The sequence below is a fragment of the Maniola hyperantus genome, chromosome 22 (genome assembly GCF_902806685.2).
Source record: "Maniola hyperantus chromosome 22, iAphHyp1.2, whole genome shotgun sequence".
In the NCBI taxonomy this organism is placed as follows: Eukaryota; Metazoa; Arthropoda; class Insecta; order Lepidoptera; family Nymphalidae; genus Maniola; species Maniola hyperantus.
This window is the reverse complement of record NC_048557.2, coordinates 4,216,927-4,239,840: the sequence shown is the minus strand read 5'-3', so window position 1 is coordinate 4,239,840 and position 22,914 is coordinate 4,216,927. Positions and strand designations below refer to the sequence as shown.

At 36.1% G+C, this 22,914-nt stretch overlaps 1 protein-coding gene across 1 annotated transcript in view; it reads left to right on the top strand.

The window, feature by feature from the left end:
• Positions 1 to 22,914, top strand: part of LOC117992833 (glutaredoxin domain-containing cysteine-rich protein CG31559-like) — a 110,494-nt gene that overhangs the window by 39,955 nt on the left and 47,625 nt on the right. Inside the window, exon 2 of the mRNA XM_034980543.2 lies at positions 4,902 to 6,602. Coding sequence (XP_034836434.1) covers positions 5,082 to 6,602 — 1,521 coding nt within the window. The 5' untranslated portion in view covers positions 4,902 to 5,081. The remainder of the gene's footprint in view (positions 1 to 4,901; positions 6,603 to 22,914) is intronic.

Below are 22,914 nucleotides of genomic sequence, written 5' to 3'. Positions count from 1 at the left end.
CAAACAGACGGACGGTCAGAGTTCAGACGGAAGGACTGACGAACGGACAGTGGGAGGCGTAGTAATAATAGGGTAGCATTGGCACTCTTCGGGTACCGAATCCCAGAAACTACAGTGACATTTTTCTACTAACTCTATAATATAAAAATGAATCACTGTGTTCACAAATGTGTTGCTGATCGCAAATCTCGAGAACCGCTGAACCGATTTCGCTAATTCTTTTTTTATAATATTCTTTGAAGTACGAGGATGAGAGAGAATTCTTACGGAGAGAAAAATTAATTCAACCTCCCCCTCAATTTTCTATACTCCACCCGAGCGAAGCCGGAGCGTGTCAGCTAGTACATAATATAATTAAACAGTGGGGCCGATTCTCTTGTACACAATCTCTAAACTAAACTAAATTAACAGGTCTAAATCTAGTGCTATCCTTTTCCACAAGCAACATTATGCGAGGGATAGCAATAGATTTAGACATGTCATTTTAGTTTAGTTTAGAGATTGTGTACAAGAGAATCGGCTCCAGTAATAACCTTAAACAGCTTTAACTGACCTTAAAATTCTTAACAGCATTCCTTTAGCTATGCATGATAATTATAGACTATTAGTTGCTAATGCAACGGATCGATTAGGATGATTGTTGCATTATTTTTCATCCGTCCATATCCACACTAATATTATAACTACAAAAGTGTGTCTGTCTGTCTGTCTGCTAGCTTTTCACGGCTCAACCGTTCAACCGATTTTGACGAAATTTAGTACAGAGATAGCTTGCATACATAGGCTTCTTTTTATCCTGGAAAATTGAAGTTTCCACATGATTTTTAAAAACCTAACTCCACGCGGAAGAAGTCGCGGGCATCATCTAGTGATTCATAAATAACCACTGGATGCAGTAAAGAAAAAATATATAACAGTCTTAATACTTGTACGACCCCCTACCGCAATGGTAAGCGCTGTTGTCTTATTAGTGGGAGGTCCCGGGATTCCTGGTAGGGGTTTGGAATTTCATAATTTATAAATTTCTGGTCTGGTCTGGTAGAAGGCTTCGGCCGTGGCTAATTACCACCCTACCGGCAAAATCGTGCCACCAAATTCCGGTACGATGCCGACTGCCGTGTAGAAACCAAAGGGATGTGGGTTTAATAAAAACTGCCATACCTCTTCCATGTTGGCCCGCTTCCATCTTAGACTGCATCGTCACTTACCACCAGGTGAGATTGCAGTCAAGAGCTAACTTGTATCTGAATAAATAAATAAAAATTGTGCCTTTGATAAAATTTCTTAAACGTCAAAATACCTATAAAGTTGATTTTTTTTTAAATATTTTCTTCATAATATAGTAAAATCACGTCATGCGTTGCCAATCTAACATATCTCCCAAAGCCACCATGATCCAAACTTCTTAGTCGCTGATCGATCACAATACGCAGAGACACCAGCTTTTATAAAATAACGAAGGTCTGGCCTTCCCGGGCTCTCTCTCTAAAGAACTGAGTGTCGTGAGGTTTGATCGTTAAATTAATCACTGAATAATGTGCATTCGCAATTGAGTCATGGGCATATATATTGTAGGTACATGTATGTTACTATAATGAATGAATGAATGAATGAATGAATGAATGAATTTAATAATTACTAATAGTTAATAGTCAATAATTTATAAGTTACTGGAAAGGAAACAATTCATTGTCATTTTGCATGTGCGGCGGTGAATTTCTCTAAGAAATTGTTTTTATTATTTTACTGAACATCAACAGTGTGGTCTGGTGGTGAGGGGTGTGTGGTGGGTGCTGTGGTAGCCTAGTGGTTAGGACGTCCGCCTTCCAATCGGAGGTCGGGGGTTCGATCCCGGGCACGCACCTCTAACTTTTCGGAGTTATGTGCGTTTTTAAGTAATTAAAAATTATCACTTGCTTTAACGGTGAAGGAAAACATCGTGAGGAAACCTGCATGCTTAAGAGTTCTCCATAATATTCTCAAAGGTGTGTGAAGTCTACCAATCCGCACTAAGCCAGCGTGGTAGACTATGGCCAAGACCTTTCTCACTCTGAAAGGAGACCCGTGCTCTGTAGTGAGCCGGCGATGGGTTGATCATGATGATGATGATGACTGAACATCAGTGTCAGTCGTTATTCTTCTATCGCACGAATTCCGGTCTTGTTATACATGCACAATATGCATATAATAAGCTCAGTTCATTTGTTTTCATGTATGACGTCAAGAGAACATAAATTCCGTCTAGACCTCATATCTAGACTTCTTACGGTGGTGACGCACTCATCCGATCTGAGTCCGTGAAAATACGTTCCTTTTTGTCCATACGTTTCTTACATGCTTTAAAATGAATTTTGACCCACTGTGCACTGCAATAAAGTAAAGCCAGCAGAAAATTTTCCCTTTAGCTTTCAGTATCGTACTACAATAATTTTCTAAAACTAACGATTCTCTCACAATTCAGATGATTTATGAGTAGCTAGTTTGACACTTGACATAAGACACTTACTTAGAAATCGCATTGGGCTCTTCAGTGTTGCAACCAAGTCGCTTCGACCTCTAACGGCCAGTGAAAGTGCAATTGTCAACATGACCCTATCCAATGTGTTAACAAAACTAACATACCTATAGGTGCGGGAAAATTAACTCTATTGTTAGGGTTGTGTGCGTATTATTGAGATTAATCTCTAATATGATGTAATTCTAAGTGTAATAATATTAATTAAGAGCTGAATGTGTCTGTATAACTTATGTTAGTAAATAATATAATATTAATGTCATCAGTAAAACCTCTTTGAAATAGATCACAAACAATTGTGAAAATAATATGAAAAAACTATAATGTCAAAATATCGTATTGTAGGTAAGTTCGATTCGGGGTTCGCATTTTAAAAGAAAAGGAATATGGCGGAATATAGATTGGAGAGTGAACGTTTGAGAAAGGGATAATTGATATTAATATTATTTTGGTGATAAGTGAAGTCAGATTGTACAATAGAATGATAAAGAAATAAACATGTTGCAAATATTGATGAAGTTGTTTGAACTTTTGGCCGTTGCCAACACTATTATACCCAATAAAAACCAAAATGGCTTCACAAATAATTTGAAATCCTTAATATTATCGACTCAGTGAATATAGTTTGTTAAAAACCCCGTGGGAACTCTTTGATTTTTCCCATAGAAAAATTACGTCGATCCGTTGCTCCGTTGCGACACGATTGACTTACAAGCCAATAAAACAACAAACCAACAGACAAACATACTTTCGCATCTTTAGTATGGGTGATCCTTAATCTTAACTCATTCTCAATCTAATAATGTTACATATTTTTAATAAATTTGATTTAAATTAATTTACTTAAAGATTAATTAGAAGTATTTTCATAGCAAGTATTAAAAACTTCAATCAACGCAATCTATTACATAATTTGTCGAAAATTACTATACGTCCGTAAAAATGCGTCGCAGTACCATCATGTACACAAGTTCCAATAAATAATCTTCTATACTTATAACTGTAACTGAATGATTACTGTAGATTAAAATATACATTTTGAAAATTTTTATCGGAGGAAACATTATTATCGATATAGCCCTCTAACAATTTTTTTTAATTTTTATCTGCCTGTCTGTATGTATGTACGCGCATCACACTAAAACTACTGAACGGATTTAAATTAAATTTGGTACACGAAAACACGGTCGTAGGGCGTTTAAATAAATTATTTCAGATTATCTAAATATATAAATTGCAAATGTGACTGACTGACTGACTGACTGATTAATCCTATAGGTCAACGAATTAATACAAATGGCTAATAGCAATACATTGTTTTGTAAAGCATCTTCTAAAATATAAAAGGAAAAGGTGACTGACTGACTGATCTATCAACCCACAGCTTAAACTACTGGATGGATCGGGCTGAAATTTGGCATGCAGATAGCTATTATGACGTCGGCATCCGCTAAAAAATGATTTTTGAAATTCAACACTAAGGGGGTGAAATATGGGTTTGAAATTTGTGTAGTCCACGCGGACGAAGTCGCGAGCATAAGCTAGTTATCAATATGATTGAATTTCTGCACGCAACGATACTACAGCTACAAATTTTGTAATTCAGTTTGGGCGTATCGTTACGATTTATTGCATATTTCGGCTGATCGGTAATTAATGGTAGCTTAAGGCGAATCTTCACAGTTTGTTGTTGCGTAACATACGCACCTGTGTAAGGTTAAAGAAATATTACGTGCTGTTTTAGCAGCATTTCTCGTGAGAATTTTATTAGTGATTACTTGTAACGTTTGGTAATCGTTGGTATGTTCGTATTTTCGCTATCATTGCCCTTTCTTTATTATGGCTTCAATGCGCTAGTAAATTCCAAATGATTTAATTTTTAATAACGGTCCAAATGCGATGCCTCGAATATCTTTATCATCATCAGCCTGTGGACGTCCACTGTTGGACATAGGCCTTCCCTTAAGAGCGCCACCACACCCAGTCCTCAGCCTTCCCCAGCCAGCCACTTCCCGCCAGCCTCTTTATATCGTCGGTCCATCGTGCTGGAGGGCGTCCTACACTAAGTACGCTTGCTTAGACGCGGTCTCCACTAAAGGACTTTCCGGCTCCAACGGCCATCGCCTCTACGACAGGCATGACCTGCCCACTGCCACTTTAGCTTGCTAATAGTATGGGCTATGTCAGTGACCTTGGTTCTCCTGCGGATCTCTTCATTTCGGATCGTATCCCTCAAGGAAACTCCTAACATAGCCCTCTCCATAGATCGATGAGCGACTTTGAATTTGTGGACAAGGCCGTTTGTCAGTGTCTATCGTATATCTTGGTAGTATATTTATACGAATATCTTGGTAGTATATTTTAACAAAAAATATTTTCTTTGCAGGTAAATAAATAGCGCACGAGAGAAACGGAGCGGGCGTGCGGATTATTGACCTACTCGCCAGACACCGCCCACCGGAACCATTATGCCTTATACATCCACAACAATCTAAACCGATAGACCTGACTCGAATAACAACCGGAAGAACCGTTATTTAATTATGCCAATTTATTAACCTGCAACATGATGGAGGAGGTGACGACTCGCCCGAATGTCGAGTACATCCCCCCTCTCACGCCCAAGGCGAAGCAGAGGACTGGATCGACTACTTTTACGCAGATAACTAGCGATGATGCTAGCCTCCGAGTGAATGGATTCGCCGATAGCCGGTCAGACATGGACTCTCTAAGTTCGATGCACTCTCTTGTCCTTAATACTAAGACTCCAACAACAACGGTATTCGTAGCGGCGACCCAGCCAGAGCGATCCGCGAACACGCCTAGCGCAGACGCACTCCCGACAAACGGTCCACACGTGGTGACGATCAGAATCAACACGGAGACCGACAAACCAAAGGCTCCGAAAATCTCAAGCGTTCACCTCAAAAGCGACGTCGACTTCGATACTTTCAAACTGACAGAACCGACCAAGAAAAGCAGTTTAGTCAGAATAAATGTCGACGAAACCGACAGCCGGCCGAAAATTGTAGACAATGAAGACTTATCTAAAACGGATAAGCCTCCGTACATTTACTGTAACTCGTACGTGAACACAATATCGAGTATGGTAATGTCGAGCGGCCAGTGCTCTCCGAGCGACACTTTAGATTCAGGGACGTGTAGCGACCTCGATGGCACGCCGCCGCCTCTCCCAAAAAAGAAGACGTCGAAATCCAGCTCCGCGAAGAAAGCCGTCTCCGTCACGGTAATTAGCTCGACACGGAATCAAAGCGAGGTCGATTTCGAAGATAACGACTCGAACATATCGTGTGACTCGCTAAATAGTAGCGAGTTAAATGGAAGCGTGCACGCCGACGAAAGTCACAGCGACGACGCGAGCAAAAAAGAAAAGAAACAGTCTTCCGAGGCGACGCTGCAAGCGTTAGCCAAAGCGAACAATAAAGACGGTAGCTTTCTACCTCAAGGTCTGCTGCGAGACATTCGAGATCGCTCAGCGAAACTAAACACGATCGAAACCGAGAGTGAGTTGCAGATCGAGCCGACTGAGGAAGTGAGCCCGAGTATCAATGAAAATGCTTTATCGAAAGAAAGCGCACAGCTAACATCGTTCCGTTTAGTTTCCCAGCTCAATAGTGAGGTAAAGAAAAATAGTGCGGAATGTTTGAAGAGCAGTGTGGAACCTATGAAGAATAATGTAGAATCCTATAGCAGCGGTTCGGTGTCTCTACCGGGAACTCTGAACAAAACGCCTCTGATCAGTGAGAGTACTTACGAGGATCGAAAGCAATTGGACAAAATGAAAGAAGAACAGCTGTATTACAGCAGCCACTATTTCGACACGGACAAATTTTACGATTTCCATTTGAACGAAAAACAGTTTGATGATGTGCCAGTGAAAAGTGTAAGTGAAACCAAAAGTGTGTGTAATGACCTCTCGGAAATGGAATACTTCGCCGGTATCAAAGATTATAAAAACGAGGAGTTGCCGTCTACGATAAAAAGTTCAAAAGGGACGATTCGCGGTGTAAAAAACCGCGTTCGAGCCGGCATTGCGACATTCCTGCAAATACAAAGCACGACAAAGGTATTTATGAAGTTTTGTTTCATTTCCATAGTTTAATGCAAGAATAATAATTAATTTAGGGAGAGCAGTAATGGCCTAGTGGTTAAGACGTCGGCCTTCTATTCGGGAGTTCGGGGGTTTGATCCCGGGAATGCACTTTAACTTTTCGGAGTTATATGTGCGTGTTAAGAAATTAAATATCACTTATTTTAACGGTGAAGGAAAACATCATTCATCATCATCATCATCATGATCAACCCATCGCCGGCTCACTACAGAGCACGGGTCTCCTCTCAGAGTGAGAAGGGTTTTGGCCATAGTCTACTACGCTGGCCATGTGCGGATTGGTAGACCACCATTACTAATTGATTAATATTCAAATGAGAACCAAACTACGTTTGTAGCTTTAGTTTTAAGTTTACGTAATATTTATCACCACTATATCTTAGAAATCCAACATCAGACCATCAAAAAGAGTAATTTATTACCTATTTTGAATAAATCATTTGACTTTGACTTTGACTTTATGGAGAGCACTGGGGAGAGCGCCAGGGAAACTTATAGCTCTGAAGATCGCAACATCGTATTATCGCAATTACCCCTGATTCACTGAGTCTATTGACTAAAATACAGTTGCTGCAACAATATGTTTATTATCACAATCTTCGAACGAAGCGATTCATATAAATATGATAGAACTTTACAGGAAAGTACATTTGATCATCAATTAATTCAGCCAATCACAACAATCGAAGTTATCGCAATCATAACTTCAGTGTTAGTCTACCAGCCTACTGATTCACTAACTCAGTGTCCAACCACCGGTGCTATCCGATGATAGCTACCAAACTCATATGACATTTATTTTAAATCCATTGAAGGTTTTCTACGAAAAATCATTTTGATATTACTCAGTGAAGCGTCAATGTAGAACCAACTGATGTCAAATGAGTACTGAGTTAGCGAATCACCCTGCCTGTCACACACTCAATATTCTTAGGTTTATAATATATTTACCATACAATTTTCTTATTGCTCAAATATTTGCAATACCTAGAAACATCGAAATCATTAATTTCAAGAACATTTTCACAGACGTTGAAAGCCAAGATTACACCACAAAAGCATGACGAGTCGTCCGTTCAAATCTCTTTCAAGTTGTGGAGCAAGTAACGATTTCTGGTTAACTATCAAAAGATTACGAATCTGAAAGCGAGCGCCAGCTGTCTCACAGCTCATTCACTTTGTCGCACATTAGAGACCAGCTGCACGCACCGCAAAAACTAGTTACGACTATACTTATAGCAAAAACTCGCTGCCTGCGCGGCATTAAAACTTATTTTGTTGTTTGCTTCACAACAAAATAAGTTTTATTGCCCCGCGGGCAACAACATTTTGCGGCGACTATAATGTGAAGCGTTTTATAATATCCTAAATACGAGTCGAGTTTATGACGATCTCTCTGATGCAGTGGTAAGCACTGTAGTTCTATAAATGGGAGGTCCCGGGTTCAATTCTACGCAGGGACAATATGGGAATTTATTTTCACATTGGAAGCCACAACAAGCTGCACGCACTGCAAAAACGACACATGACCAATGTAACGAACTTTATAGTAACCTATCTTTATTCCGTGACTTGACGTATGCATTTAGACTTTCAAAGATCGCGTCGGAATTTCTCAAAATCCTGTCTATTATAGGGAGAACTTACATGCAAAAATCTCATATCATATTCCTGTCCCAGAATCTCATATTTCTAGACCCAGTTGTTTGAACTGTATATTGATATGTTGTCAGTAAAGATAAACACAAAAGGGTTACGGCAGCCTCACGAAGCTTTGATAGGCAAGGAAGCTTGGCAGCCTGTTTAAACTGTAAACTACGTGCCATCTAAGTGGTCCTATGGCCTATCGGCTACGCTAAAGCACAACCAATGTTTCCTGAGGCCACTGTTTAGTGGTGACTCAGTTAATAATGTTTGCAGCAGGAGTTGACCGACTCAGACAAAAAAGTGCCGATAACGTAAAAAGCAGCTTGACCTGAAAAATGCATTTCGTGCGGTTCATGCAGCCATGCTTCTAGTGTGCGAACAGCTTTAACTCACGTACTGATTTTAGAGGTCACAGTCAAGCGTTTGAAAGCGTTGCACGTAGCATAGTGTTTATTACTTTTTAATGATTTTCTGGTGCAGTAACATTGTAGACAGTACTACAATAGTTTTTGTACAAACTAAGAGCTTATAGTGACCCAATTTTGGACAAAAGACTTAAAGTTCGGCACATTCGGCGGCTAAGAGCACATTTTTATACCCAAAAATAAGGTCAGTCTCTTCATGATTTTAATTTCAAATCCTTTACTATCTAAAATATCCATTACTCTGATTGCATAGAAACTAGAGGTTGGTTTCAAATCTGCACTTAATTTCTGCCAAATCTTACAAACAAGTGTGATGAATATTGTTTTACAATTAAAATAAAACTAGCTTATGCTCGCAAGTTCGTCCGCATGCACTACACTAATTTCAAACCCCTATTTCACACCCTTAGGGGTTGAATTTTCAAAATTTATTTCTTAGCGAATGCCTATCTCATAATATTCAGCCCGCTTATCGAGTAGGTACCTAGTTTGAGCTGTGCGTTGACAGATCAGTCAGTCAGTCACCTTTTCCTTTTATATAATATGTAGATTTAGATAAAATGCTGGTCTGTAAATTTATGTTTAAAAAATACAGTTTATTTCAATTCTGGTTTTGGCGTGGTCATGACGTTGAACTTGGGTTCGACGTCATGACCATATGTATCTATAAGAGAAGCATAGTAGTTGTAAGCTTAACAGTTCTCTCTGTATTTGGAGATTGGAGATTTTTACCCAAAAGGTCGATCTTGTATCCATTAGATAAGATACAGCTCTATAAAACTAACGCAAAACGGAAACTTTCTTGACATGAAGTTATTCCGATTTACCTGGCGAAACATGTTCAATACGCGGCAGAAAGTAATGTACATCGGTCTTTAGAATGACATTTCGGCTTTGTAGAGTGATGTCTCTGTCACTCATACCTATATGACGTTTTGTCGGTCTCAACGCGCTCTACAAATCTGCTATCTCCTTCTAAAGGTCGATGTACATTACTTTATGCCGCGTACTGTAACAGACTCCTTGAACAGTTAAACCACAGTTTAACCTTGAATACTGTTGTTCCCAGTTTGGCAACTAAGCTGTAAGCCGTCATGGTTTATCCAAAACAATAGTACAAACAATAATGACAAGAATACAACAGCTAAATTACATTTATAATTATGAACGGGTGATCTGGTTATTACCAAAGGCGGCAGAACAAAGGCCGATTGTCATTGTAAGGGCTGATACAAACGAACGATTATATCACTATTATTGCCCATATTATAAGACCCATTACAGTACGCGGCAGAAAATATTGTACATCTACCTTTAGAATGAGCTTTCGGCTTTGTATAGCGTTGTCGCTGACACCCATACGTGACGTTTTGTCGGTCTCTATGACAGAGACAATGCTCTACAAAACAGCTATCTCTTTCTAAATGTAAAATGTCAATGGTGGCAAGAGCCCTCTTGATCGTATCGTTAAGAGAGCCAAATTAAAGTAAAATTGTCGACTTGAAAAAGTTCATACATCTGCAGTCTGCGCGCAACGTCAAACTTTAGCGTTTAAACGTTAGTTGAACAGAAATCGCAGAGGCACTATCGCATTTTTAATTTTTAGCATGGATACTAGGTAAATTAATTGCAAAACTACAGGTATCTAGAAATGAATAAATGGCTTTCTTTATATTATACAATCTGGCTTGACTGCAATCAGACCTGCTGCGCGATTGCGGGATAATGACAGCTACAATGTACGATCGCAATCATCTCTGATTGGTTAACGCTCGCTAACTATTGGCTACAACGCCTTGTTGCAACAAGAATCGCACAAATTCAGCCAATCAGAACAATTGAGATTGTAATAATGATTGATGCAGGTTTTAGACAATCGCCCCTCGTGGCAAGTGATGATGCCTATTCACTTTTGACTTGAAGGTACCCATATTATAATTGGAGGGGAGAACTGATGCTGAAAGGGTGTTCCTAATCTTAGCGGTTCGAATTAGAAATGATGAATGAATGATGAATTGATAGCTTGTTTTGAATTTATGCGTAACATATTGCAGATTTGCATTACGTAGTTTTACGCACAGAAAATCTAGTATGTAAAATCTAGTAACAAGTAATGTCAGTATGGGTAACAGACTTATAAATAATTTACTGATTACTGATAATAACGTACAATAAAATAGATAGCTTGGCATTACATACACCACGTAACGTACTTACGTCGGTTTGTTTGAGTAGCGTTACTAATAACCGTTACTAATTTATGCAAATGTACGAAAATGAAGTACAATATAGGTGTGTTACGCTTGGTGTATACTTATTATTCAGATTATTATCACTGTTGTCCAAGTCAAATGCTAATTCAGCCTTGTCTTTGAGATGTCGTCGATAGCTCTACGGTTTAGTGGCAAGACTTGTAGGGGGAAAGGAAATCCTCAAAAAAACATAAATAAAATAAGATAAAATGAAAAGAGCATTTATTGCAATTTTAAGATATTGTACAATTTTTTCTTAAATCTAAATAATTAAATTCCTACATCAAAAATATTTACAGTACCTATTTAATGGTTATTATTCACACATAATGTTTTTATTTTATTATATTTTACATTTTGCGTGTCAATCGACATAAGCCTCCTCTAAATTATTCCAAATGGTTCTATTTCTGGCTAACCTTGTTCACAATCACCAACCAAGTTTCTTACGTCATCCTCCCATCTTTTAAATTGTCTCCCCCTTCTTCGCTTTTTGTTTGTTCAACAAAACATACTTTAAAGACAGTGACTTAGATAATATTGTCACAGAACACTTAATAGTATAGGTACTCAAAGCTTACTCCGCAAAGAAGTTTACTTAAATAAATAGCAGCTCTTGTTACGACGCAATAAATTGCAATTAAGCTCGCACATCACTGTTAAAGTTTAACAAATGCCTCTCTTTTTATCACGCAAACTCTTTTCTATGATATCTTTCTCTCTTATAATATCGAAGAGGATCGAAGCGCGGGCTTGAAAAGAATTGGTTCAATGAAGCAAACAGTACTTTTTCAAAATCCCCTTTTTTGGCGGTAAATCAAAAACTACTTTTTAAGTTTAGCCACTTGTTATTAAAAGGACAGCACGTCGCTTATAGAGTTTTCGAGTAGAGCTAAGTGTAGATACTAGTTCTAAATAGCCATTCGACCTGGGTCTCCGAGCGTAACGACAGCAAGACCTTCCTATTGATACGACGCAATCATTTTAATCACAAGTTCCTAGACAGACTAGTCAGTACTACCCTTATTATATATGCGAAAGTGTGTTTGTTTTTTGGTTTATTGGTTTGTTGGTTTGTTGGTTTTTCCTTCAATCACGTCGCAACGGTGCAACGGATTGACTTGATTTTTTGCATGGGTATAGATACAGACCTGGAGAGTGACATAGGCATAGTACTTTTTATCCTGGAAAATCAAAGAGTTCCCACGGGATTTTTAAAAAATCTTATTCGTGGCGGGCATCAGCTAGTACAAAATATAACAACTCTTTATGCAAAAATAATTAAGTAATTAATTAATTAACAGGTGATTAATTAATCGAGGAAATCAATTTTCTTTGCACAACATTTTTCCAACACACTTGATACTTGACATCCTCTGATCTCGAAAGCTTATAATCACTCTAATGATAGACCACATCGAAGGAAGCCTGATTTTTCTCTTTTTCAAGTGCAGTTAAAGAGCAATTAAAGTAAAAGTGCCACTTCCTTAACGAAGGTCCCACGGCGCGTGTCGGAAGAGATATCCAATGATTCAATAGAGGTTGTACATGAGAAAGTTAATATAAAAAATGTTTGTCTTAGAAACCGTAGGGTATAATAGATTGCTCTATTTATGGGTATTGGATTGTGTCAATAATCGATTTGAATGGAGCAAAAAGTCAATGACAATGCTTTTTTTTTGTTTATTTTGCTTGGGTTGGTTTACCGGCAAAGTCATCTGTATTCCAGAGTATTCTTAAATGGAGTATTGTGTAAGTTTCTTGTTCCTAAAGACGAATTTGTATGTAGAACCTTTTACTCTCCTCAATCGTTCACTCTTGACAGAATGGTCGTGGCTATGAATTCTTCACTGGCTGCTCGTGCGATCTCCATCCAGCGACTTCTGTTGATGGCATTATGTGCACACACGGAAACAGGCGTGTTTGCTGCGGAGTGGATAAAGTCCGTCCACCTAGTTGGAGAACGCCCACGTGGACGTGTGCCCTCCGCTCGACCTTGTACCACGAGGTTTTCGATGGTCCACTCCTCCTTGTGATGTGCCCAAAGAACTTGAGGATTCGCCTTTTCTAGTCTAGAATTATTTTTAGACTACCCGCGACTTCGTTTGCGTGGATTTAGGTTTTTCAAAAGTCCCGTGGGAGCTCTCTGATATTCGTATACGTTGATGGTAATATGGCAGGAACCAAGTACCAACAACAGCTGTACAAACTCCATCGAATGAAGGATAATCCGCATAGATAACGTACGTTCTGTGTAAGAAGACTAAACGTATAATGATTAATAAATTAATTTATTAATCGGATTTCGATGTATCGATAATAATCAAGTACCGAGATACCAATATCAAGGTTGATGAGTATCGAGAAATCGTCTCTCCGTGAAACGTCGTTAGCGCAACCAAGCGCGCTCTCGCAGTTTCTACTACTTTTAAAGTATCTACACACTAAGCCAACATCGTTCCCAATTTATTTCTTAGTGACAAAGTTGCATGGAAGCAATCCGCTTAGCATTTAATGCCCACAATATAGTTCAACAACTTACATATGGTTATAGTATGCGACAGTTCGAGATAGCAATCGGGGTGGGAACGCTCCGCTCACTCGCGAAGCCCCCGAGCTAACCCGGTACGGCCCAACGCGGTTGACGTGCGGTAAAGGGCGTCCCTCCACCTTATACCCCGATTGCCATCTAGACCTGTCGCGGACTATATATTAGTCACTACCCATCACTATATACTATAGTTAAATACCTGGAGAGTGACATAGGCTACTTTTTATCCCGGAAAATCAATAAGTTCCCATTGGATTTTTAAAAACCTAAATCCACGCGTTTGAAATCGCGGGCATCAGCTAGTCTATATCTATATATTATATATAAAAGGAAAAGGTGACTGACTGACTGATCTATCAACGCACAGCTCAAACTACTGGACGGATCGCGTTGAAATTCGGCATGCAGATAGCTATTATGACGTAGGCATCCGCTAAGAAAGGATTTTTCAAAAGTCAACCCCTACAGGGGTAAAATAGGGGTTTGAAGTTTGTATGAAAGTCTGTCAGTTTTGAAGTGTCAATAAAGAAGTTTTGTAGTTAATATTTTTGCAATTAGCAGTATGACATATTTTATTAAGCTCATTTATGTTAAAATAAATAATAATAATCTGTGTAAAGCCAGAAGAAGAACAAAAAAAAATCTACCAATATTTTGAGGTTTCAGGATGCTGAAATGGCTATCCAATTCCGGAAAACACCGCGTTGGATTCGAAGTCAGCTAAGTGTGTATGAGGCTTTATGACTTAATCTGTAACAAATGACTAGCTTTTTGCTTGCGACTTCGCTTATTATTGGCAATTTGTTATGTTTAGAGTTGATTGATGATGTTACATCTATTCTCTAAAAGTAGTAGGGGATTCGCCGGTTCTGGCCCACCTCCTGGGCCCCCTCCCAACCTCGGCCCCCTCCGCCGGTCGGTCAACTTCGAAATCTAAAAAAAAAAAAAAAAAAAAAAAAAAAAAAGGTTTTGGGGTGCGCTGAATCGTTTGCGCTCACTCCCGTGTTCGTATCTCTAACCGTTTAAAAGTTAGCTTTTCGTCAAAATTAATCCCTAGTTCGTTATCTACTTGCTAATGACCTACTAATCACCCTCTATTGTTCGCATGCTCACTGCTTCATTTCATGGGGATTACAAAGGAAAGTCTTATCTCTCATAAGTACTGTTTATTGGCCTCCAAATATTGATTTAAATAATTCTAACAAAAACATATCATTCTCTAGTGTATTTTTATTTAAAAAATCTAAAAAATCTGAACTTGTATAGTAGCCCGTAAACATGAAATACAAATACATTATACAATATTCGCCGCAAACTGCTGTATAATCATTTTTAATCCTCCTTGTATTGAAAAACTTTGAACTTGTATAGTAAGTAACCAGCACCAATCAACCTGACTGGACATGGGCCTTCCCAAGAGTACACCACCACACACGATCCTCTGCCTTCCTCATCCACCCACTTCCCGCTACCTTCACGCTGAGCGACTTTGAATTGCTAATGACCTACTAATCACCGGTCTATTGTACGCATGCATGGGGATTTCAAAGGAAACTTCTTATATGTCATAACTACTGTTTATTATTCTTCAATATCTACCACAAAAACAAATCATTCGGTACAATATTTTTATTGAATAAATCTAAACAATCTGAACTTGTATTGTAAGTAACCAGTACCAATCAACCTATTTAGCGTTCACAGCTGGACATAGGCCTTCCCAAGAGCGCGCCAACATACACGTTCCTCTGCCTTCCTCATCCATCTACTTCCCACAGCTTAACATATTATTTTGATGACATTTCGTACAGACTTAGCTTACATCCTGGGATAGGACGCTACTTTTTATCTCGGAAAATCAACGAGTTCTCATGGTATTTTTAAAAACCTAAATCCATGCGGATGAAGTCGCGGGCGTCATCTACTCAGAAATATATTCGTATTACACTAACGATTGCTTTTCTGCATATCGGGCATAACATTTTATCCAATGATAAAGCACATTTAGTACACGTTATAGCATGACCACATGGTCTATAACACATGCCTACTTCTTCTACAAGACAAATTTTACAGCAAAGTTTAAATGTTTCTTCAGCATTTTCTACACATAATATGTTTCTGCCTGCAAATTTAGAACTTATTGTATTGTTATTTACAAATTGTTCAGAGTCTTTTGATGTACCACAAACATCTTTGGCAATAGTTTGTATGTATGTTTCACCCATCACAAGTAAAACATAGGGGCAGGACGGAAACCAACGAGCGTGCTCCGACCATGGAAGATCTTCGATGTCCCAATCTTTGAGTCCACCATCACAAAAGTAACAAATCACTCGATCACTTTTTCCTGTATAAAAAAAAACCAGCGTCTGCCATTTCTTGAGGTTTTGATTTAAACCTTGAGGCCAGGCATCAAAACTTCGCAATCTTGCGATTTTAGTTGCATAACTAGGATATTTGGGATATAGAAACTCCATTTCGATCTACGAACAATGGATTTCGATGTTAATAAAATATATTATAACAGATTTTTAGTAAGGTTTGCAAGCTTATTACACATTATTATTTATTGAAAATTAATTCTTTAATAACGATTTTACACACATTTACTGCTATTTAAGTATATTTCGATTTTTAACATTTTTAACATTTTATATCTACCTATAAAAAAAAACATATTTAAGGTGATGGTGGATAACTTAAAATAAAACAAAAAATATCTTTTAGCATTGTTTTATTACAAACCTTAATGAAAATGTAGATACAAGTTTGGCTTAATCTATTTACTAGATTTTCTTAACTGCTAGTATATATAATATGATAATTTTTAAAGTTGAATGAGTTTCTTTGTAAGAGTTCCTTACATTCATTTTAGCCATTTTTTTGATTTAATCATTCTTTAGTTTTAATAATTTATCAAAGCTACTAAACCGAACAGAGTGTTTTTGGTCATAATATTATTCATTTCTAATAAGGGGTCCATTTTTTCCCAATCAATTTTTTTCTTTATTTTTTTAATGTGTTTATCACCACTACCCTTTGGAGTCTTTAAAGTTCCTTCGTTAGATGTAAAATTCCCTTCGAGCGATTTCATCTGCAGTTGATGAATAAAATCAGACCTTTTAGAATTTCCGATGTAAGTCAAAGGTATTTTAATTGCATGTAATGTCTTAGCAAACTTTTCCCAACCTATTGGATCACTTTTTTTTTAGAGGTCTCAATGTATCATTAATTAGATCAACAATATTACTGCCGGGAATTTTTTCATTGTTTATTAACACTGTACCATCAGCATGATCCCAATAAATTGCATTTTTACTCAAAGAAATCGAGTTTAATAACAACTCACCTTTTTTCAAATATGATTTTGGTATCAGACTTAAAATTTGAGTTGTTGTGTAACGTGGTTGATTATTTTCTTTTTCTGTAACATCATCTGTCGGTGTTTTGAATGACATTAAGTTTTCATTTTCTGTGTCTTTATTTTTGTAACTCTTATTTTCATTAATACTGTCAGTAATAATTGGTAACAAGATAGGTTGACGTTCTTCCTCGGTGAAATGTAGATATCTTTGTAGAATTGTAAATATAAAATACATTTTTTACGATCTTCAATATTACTATTTAAAATCTTTTGCATTTCTACATCTAATCGGGACATGGGATTTTCAACATTGGTTTGCTGTTTGAGTCTTTCTATAAAACTAGGCTCAACAAGCAACTTTTTTTGGCATTTTCCATATTAAACTAATCCACTCAAAATAAACTCCAAAATGAAAGGTAAAAATGCTCCTACTTTTTGTATCAATATATTTTTCTTTAGTTTTTTTTTTCCCTTGTGATACAAAGTGCGAAGTATACTTTTAATTTTTTTAACTTTTTCTTTTGTACATTCACAAATGCAATTTATCTCTTCTTCTCCACACGATTTTAATAATGCTTTTTGACATTTAGGTTTAAGTATATGCAATGCGAGTAACAACTTTTTATGTGTCTTCAGACTTCAGTGCATTATTTGTAAATAATAGGAATTTGACGATTCTTTAAACTTTTACTATTCTTTGTTGAAATATTATATTCTACACAAAATTCATCACAGGTAAATATTTTTGATTTAATTGGACACATCATTTGCATCTTGTTTAAGATCAATCATTAAATATCCATGTGCTTCTTTTGTTGCATCCTTATAGCCATCCTCAATGAATTTAAATTATCTGGTGACACTTGTCTTGATAAGTATCGTATTTGGTTTTATGATATCACGAGGATTTTTAAAATAAATAATGTAGCTTTAATTCAAAGATATAATATCTATTTAATCTTTTCCATGTTGAAAAAAAAATTTAAAGTTTTATCTCTAAATATTTTTATGTGTTTAATTATTTTTTTAAATAAGTTTTCGACTTTTATTTTAATCATTGAATTGAATTAAATTTTATTTTATTGAAATAATCCTTGCGATGTTCGTTCTAACAATATAATGTGTTTGGAGAAATTTAAATTTATATGATTTAAACTTTGTTTTCACGTTCCATAAAATTCTATGAAGAAATAAAAGTTCTGTAAACAAGTTAAAATTTAATTCAATTCAATGATTAAAATAAAAGTCGAAAACTTATTTAAAAAAATAATTAAACACAAAAAATATTTAGAGATAAAACTTTAAATTTTTTTTTCAACATGGAAAAGATTAAATAGATATTATATCTTTGAATTAAAGCTACATTATTTATTTTAAAAATCCTCGTGATATCATAAAACCAAATACGATACTTATCAAGACAAGTGTCACCAGATAATTTAAAATTCATTGAGGATGGCTATAAGGATGCAACAAAAGAAGCACATGGATATTTAATGATTGATCTTAAACAAGATGCAAATGATGTGTCCAATTAAATCAAAAATATTTACCTGTGATGAATTTGTGTAGAATATAATATTTCAACAAAGAATAGTAAAAGTTTAAAGAATCGTCAAATTCCTATTATTTACAAATAATGCACTGAAGTCTGAAGACACATAAAAGTTGTTACTCGCATTGCATATACTTAAACCTAAATGTCAAAAAGCATTATTAAAATCGTGTGGAGAAGAAGAGATAAATTGCATTTGTGAATGTACAAAAGAAAAAGTTAAAAAAATTTAAAAGTATACTTCGCACTTTGTATCACAAGGGAAAAAAAAAACTAAAGAAAAATATATTGATACAAAAAGTAGGAGCATTTTTACCTTTCATTTTGGAGTTTATTTTGAGTGGATTAGTTTAATATGGAAAATGCCAAAAAAAGTTGCTTGTTGAGCCTAGTTTTATAGAAAGACTCAAACAGCAAACCAATGTTGAAAATCCCATGTCCCGATTAGATGTAGAAATGCAAAAGATTTTAAATAGTAATATTGAAGATCGTAAAAAATGTATTTTATATTTACAAATTCTACAAAGATATCTACATTTCACCGAGGAAGAACGTCAACCTATCTTGTTACCAATTATTACTGACAGTATTAATGAAAATAAGAGTTACAAAAATAAAGACACAGAAAATGAAAACTTAATGTCATTCAAAACACCGACAGATGATGTTACAGAAAAAGAAAATAATCAACCACGTTACACAACAACTCAAATTTTAAGTCTGATACCAAAATCATATTTGAAAAAAGGTGAGTTGTTATTAAACTCGATTTCTTTGAGTAAAAATGCAATTTATTGGGATCATGCTGATGGTACAGTGTTAATAAACAATGAAAAAATTCCCGGCAGTAATATTGTTGATCTAATTAATGATACATTGAGACCTCTAAAAAAAAGTGATCCAATAGGTTGGGAAAAGTTTGCTAAGACATTACATGCAATTAAAATACCTTTGACTTACATCGGAAATTCTAAAAGGTCTGATTTTATTCATCAACTGCAGATGAAATCGCTCGAAGGGAATTTTACATCTAACGAAGGAACTTTAAAGACTCCAAAGGGTAGTGGTGATAAACACATTAAAAAAATAAAGAAAAAAATTGATTGGGAAAAATGGACCCCTTATTAGAAATGAATAATATTATGACCAAAAACACTCTGTTCGGTTTAGTAGCTTTGATAAATTATTAAAACTAAAGAATGATTAAATCAAAAAAATGGCTAAAATGAATGTAAGGAACTCTTACAAAGAAACTCATTCAACTTTAAAAATTATCATATTATATATACTAGCAGTTAAGAAAATCTAGTAAATAGATTAAGCCAAAACTTGTATCTACATTTTCATTAAGGTTTGTAATAAAACAATGCTAAAAGATATTTTTTGTTTTATTTTAAGTTATCCACCATCACCTTAAATATGTTTTTTTTTATAGGTAGATATAAAATGTTAAAAATGTTAAAAATCGAAATATACTTAAATAGCAGTAAATGTGTGTAAAATCGTTATTAAAGAATTAATTTTCAATAAATAATAATGTGTAATAAGCTTGCAAACCTTACTAAAAATCTGTTATAATATATTTTATTAACATCGAAATCCATTGTTCGTAGATCGAAATGGAGTTTCTATATCCCAAATATCCTAGTTATGCAACTAAAATCGCAAGATTGCGAAGTTTTGATGCCTGGCCTCAAGGTTTAAATCAAAAACCTCAAGAAATGGCAGACGCTGGTTTTTTTTATACAGGAAAAAGTGATCGAGTGATTTGTTACTTTTGTGATGGTGGACTCAAAGATTGGGACATCGAAGATCTTCCATGGTCGGAGCACGCTCGTTGGTTTCCGTCCTGCCCCTATGTTTTACTTGTGATGGGTGAAACATACATACAAACTATTGCCAAAGATGTTTGTGGTACATCAAAAGACTCTGAACAATTTGTAAATAACAATACAATAAGTTCTAAATTTGCAGGCAGAAACATATTATGTGTAGAAAATGCTGAAGAAACATTTAAACTTTGCTGTAAAATTTGTCTTGTAGAAGAAGTAGGCATGTGTTATAGACCATGTGGTCATGCTATAAACGTGTACTAAATGTGCTTTATCATTGGATAAAATGTTATGCCCGATATGCAGAAAAGCAATCGTTAGTGTAATACGAATATATTTCTGAGTAGATGACGCCCGCGACTTCATCCGCATGGATTTAGGTTTTTAAAAATACCATGAGAACTCGTTGATTTTCCGAGATAAAAAGTAGCGTCCTATCCCAGGATGTAAGCTAAGTCTGTACGAAATGTCATCAAAATAATATGTTAAGCTGTGGGAAGTAGATGGATGAGGAAGGCAGAGGAACGTGTATGTTGGCGCGCTCTTGGGAAGGCCTATGTCCAGCTGTGAACGCTAAATAGGTTGATTGGTACTGGTTACTTACAATACAAGTTCAGATTGTTTAGATTTATTCAATAAAAATATTGTACCGAATGATTTGTTTTGTGGTAGATATTGAAGAATAATAAACAGTAGTTATGACATATAAGAAGTTTCCTTTGAAATCCCCATGCATGCGTACAATAGACCGGTGATTAGTAGGTCATTAGCAATTCAAAGTCGCTCAGCGTGAAGGTAGCGGGAAGTGGGTGGATGAGGAAGGCAGAGGATCGTGTGTGGTGGTGTACTCTTGGGAAGGCCCATGTCCAGTCAGGTTGATTGGTGCTGGTTACTTACTATACAAGTTCAAAGTTTTTCAATACAAGGAGGATTAAAAATGATTATACAGCAGTTTGCGGCGAATATTGTATAATGTATTTGTATTTCATGTTTACGGGCTACTATACAAGTTCAGATTTTTTAGATTTTTTAAATAAAAATACACTAGAGAATGATATGTTTTTGTTAGAATTATTTAAATCAATATTTGGAGGCCAATAAACAGTACTTATGAGAGATAAGACTTTCCTTTGTAATCCCCATGAAATGAAGCAGTGAGCATGCGAACAATAGAGGGTGATTAGTAGGTCATTAGCAAGTAGATAACGAACTAGGGATTAATTTTGACGAAAAGCTAACTTTTAAACGGTTAGAGATACGAACACGGGAGTGAGCGCAAACGATTCAGCGCACCCCAAAACCTTTTTTTTTTTTTTTTTTTTTTTTTTTTTAGATTTCGAAGTTGACCGACCGGCGGAGGGGGCCGAGGTTGGGAGGGGGCCCAGGAGGTGGGCCAGAACCGGCGAATCCCCTACTACTTCTAAAGCACCGTTATTATAGTTTGTTTGTCGAAATACGTACTTACTCGTAGGTACTTACTATTGTCTTATTTTGTTTGTCGCAAATCAATGGTTTAAGTTAAGCTCTCTATCGTAAACATTAATCTAATGTTATATCTATGATACAAAAATGAATCGCTAAATGTGTTGCTCATCGCAAATCTCGAGAACTGCTGAACCGATTTCGCTAATATTTTTTTATAATATTCCTTGAAGTACGAGGATAGTTCTTACGGAGAGAAAAATTTAATTCAACCTCCCCCTCAATTTGCTAAACACCACCCCAGCGAAGCCGGGGCGGATCAACTAGAATATGAAAACTATGCTTTAGTTTGTTTCCTGCAGTTTCTTCAGTAGATTTTGGAACGAACATTATTAAACATTTTTTTAATCATTCGAGAGCAACGATCTCTATATTATACTTATTAGGAGTGTTTTAAACATTAAATTATGTAGGTAAGTTATTGAGTATGTATTTAAATAATAAACATTCCAATGTGGCCACCATGGAATTTAAAAATATTAAAAAGTATATCTCGCACTTGACCAGTTTATCGAACATTATTAAACATTTTTTTAATCATTCGAGAGCAACGATCTCTATATTATACTTATTAGGAGTGTTTTAAACATTAAATTATGTAGGTAAGTTATTGAGTATGTATTTAAATAATAAACATTCCAATGTGGCCACCATGGAATTTAAAAATATTAAAAAGTATATCTCGCACTTGACCAGTTTATCTTATTATTAATCTTTATAGTTTAGTTTGACAAAGTTAGGAGTCGGCAGTAGCCAAATATGTAATAACAGTAGCCGACAATATTGTACTCATACCTATGTGACGTTTTGTCTCAACCATTGATGTGGTCTCAACGACAGAGACAACGCTCTACGAAACCGTTATCTCTTTCTAAAGGTACCTACTATATTTCGGATTTCCTAGGCACCTACTTATAACATGAATGAAGATAGTAACAATTAGGAGCTACTTATAAAATATCTTCCATAAGATAAATACGAACTTTAAATATAAAAACTTTAAACGTAGCTTTCCGCACGCCAGCCTTGGTACAAAATGCTCGATGTCAAATACCTAACCTGGCATTCACTCCATAACAATAATAATAAAATACAATAACAAGTACATTACAGTTTAATTGCGCTGATTGCCGTTCAAAATTATATCGATTTTAGT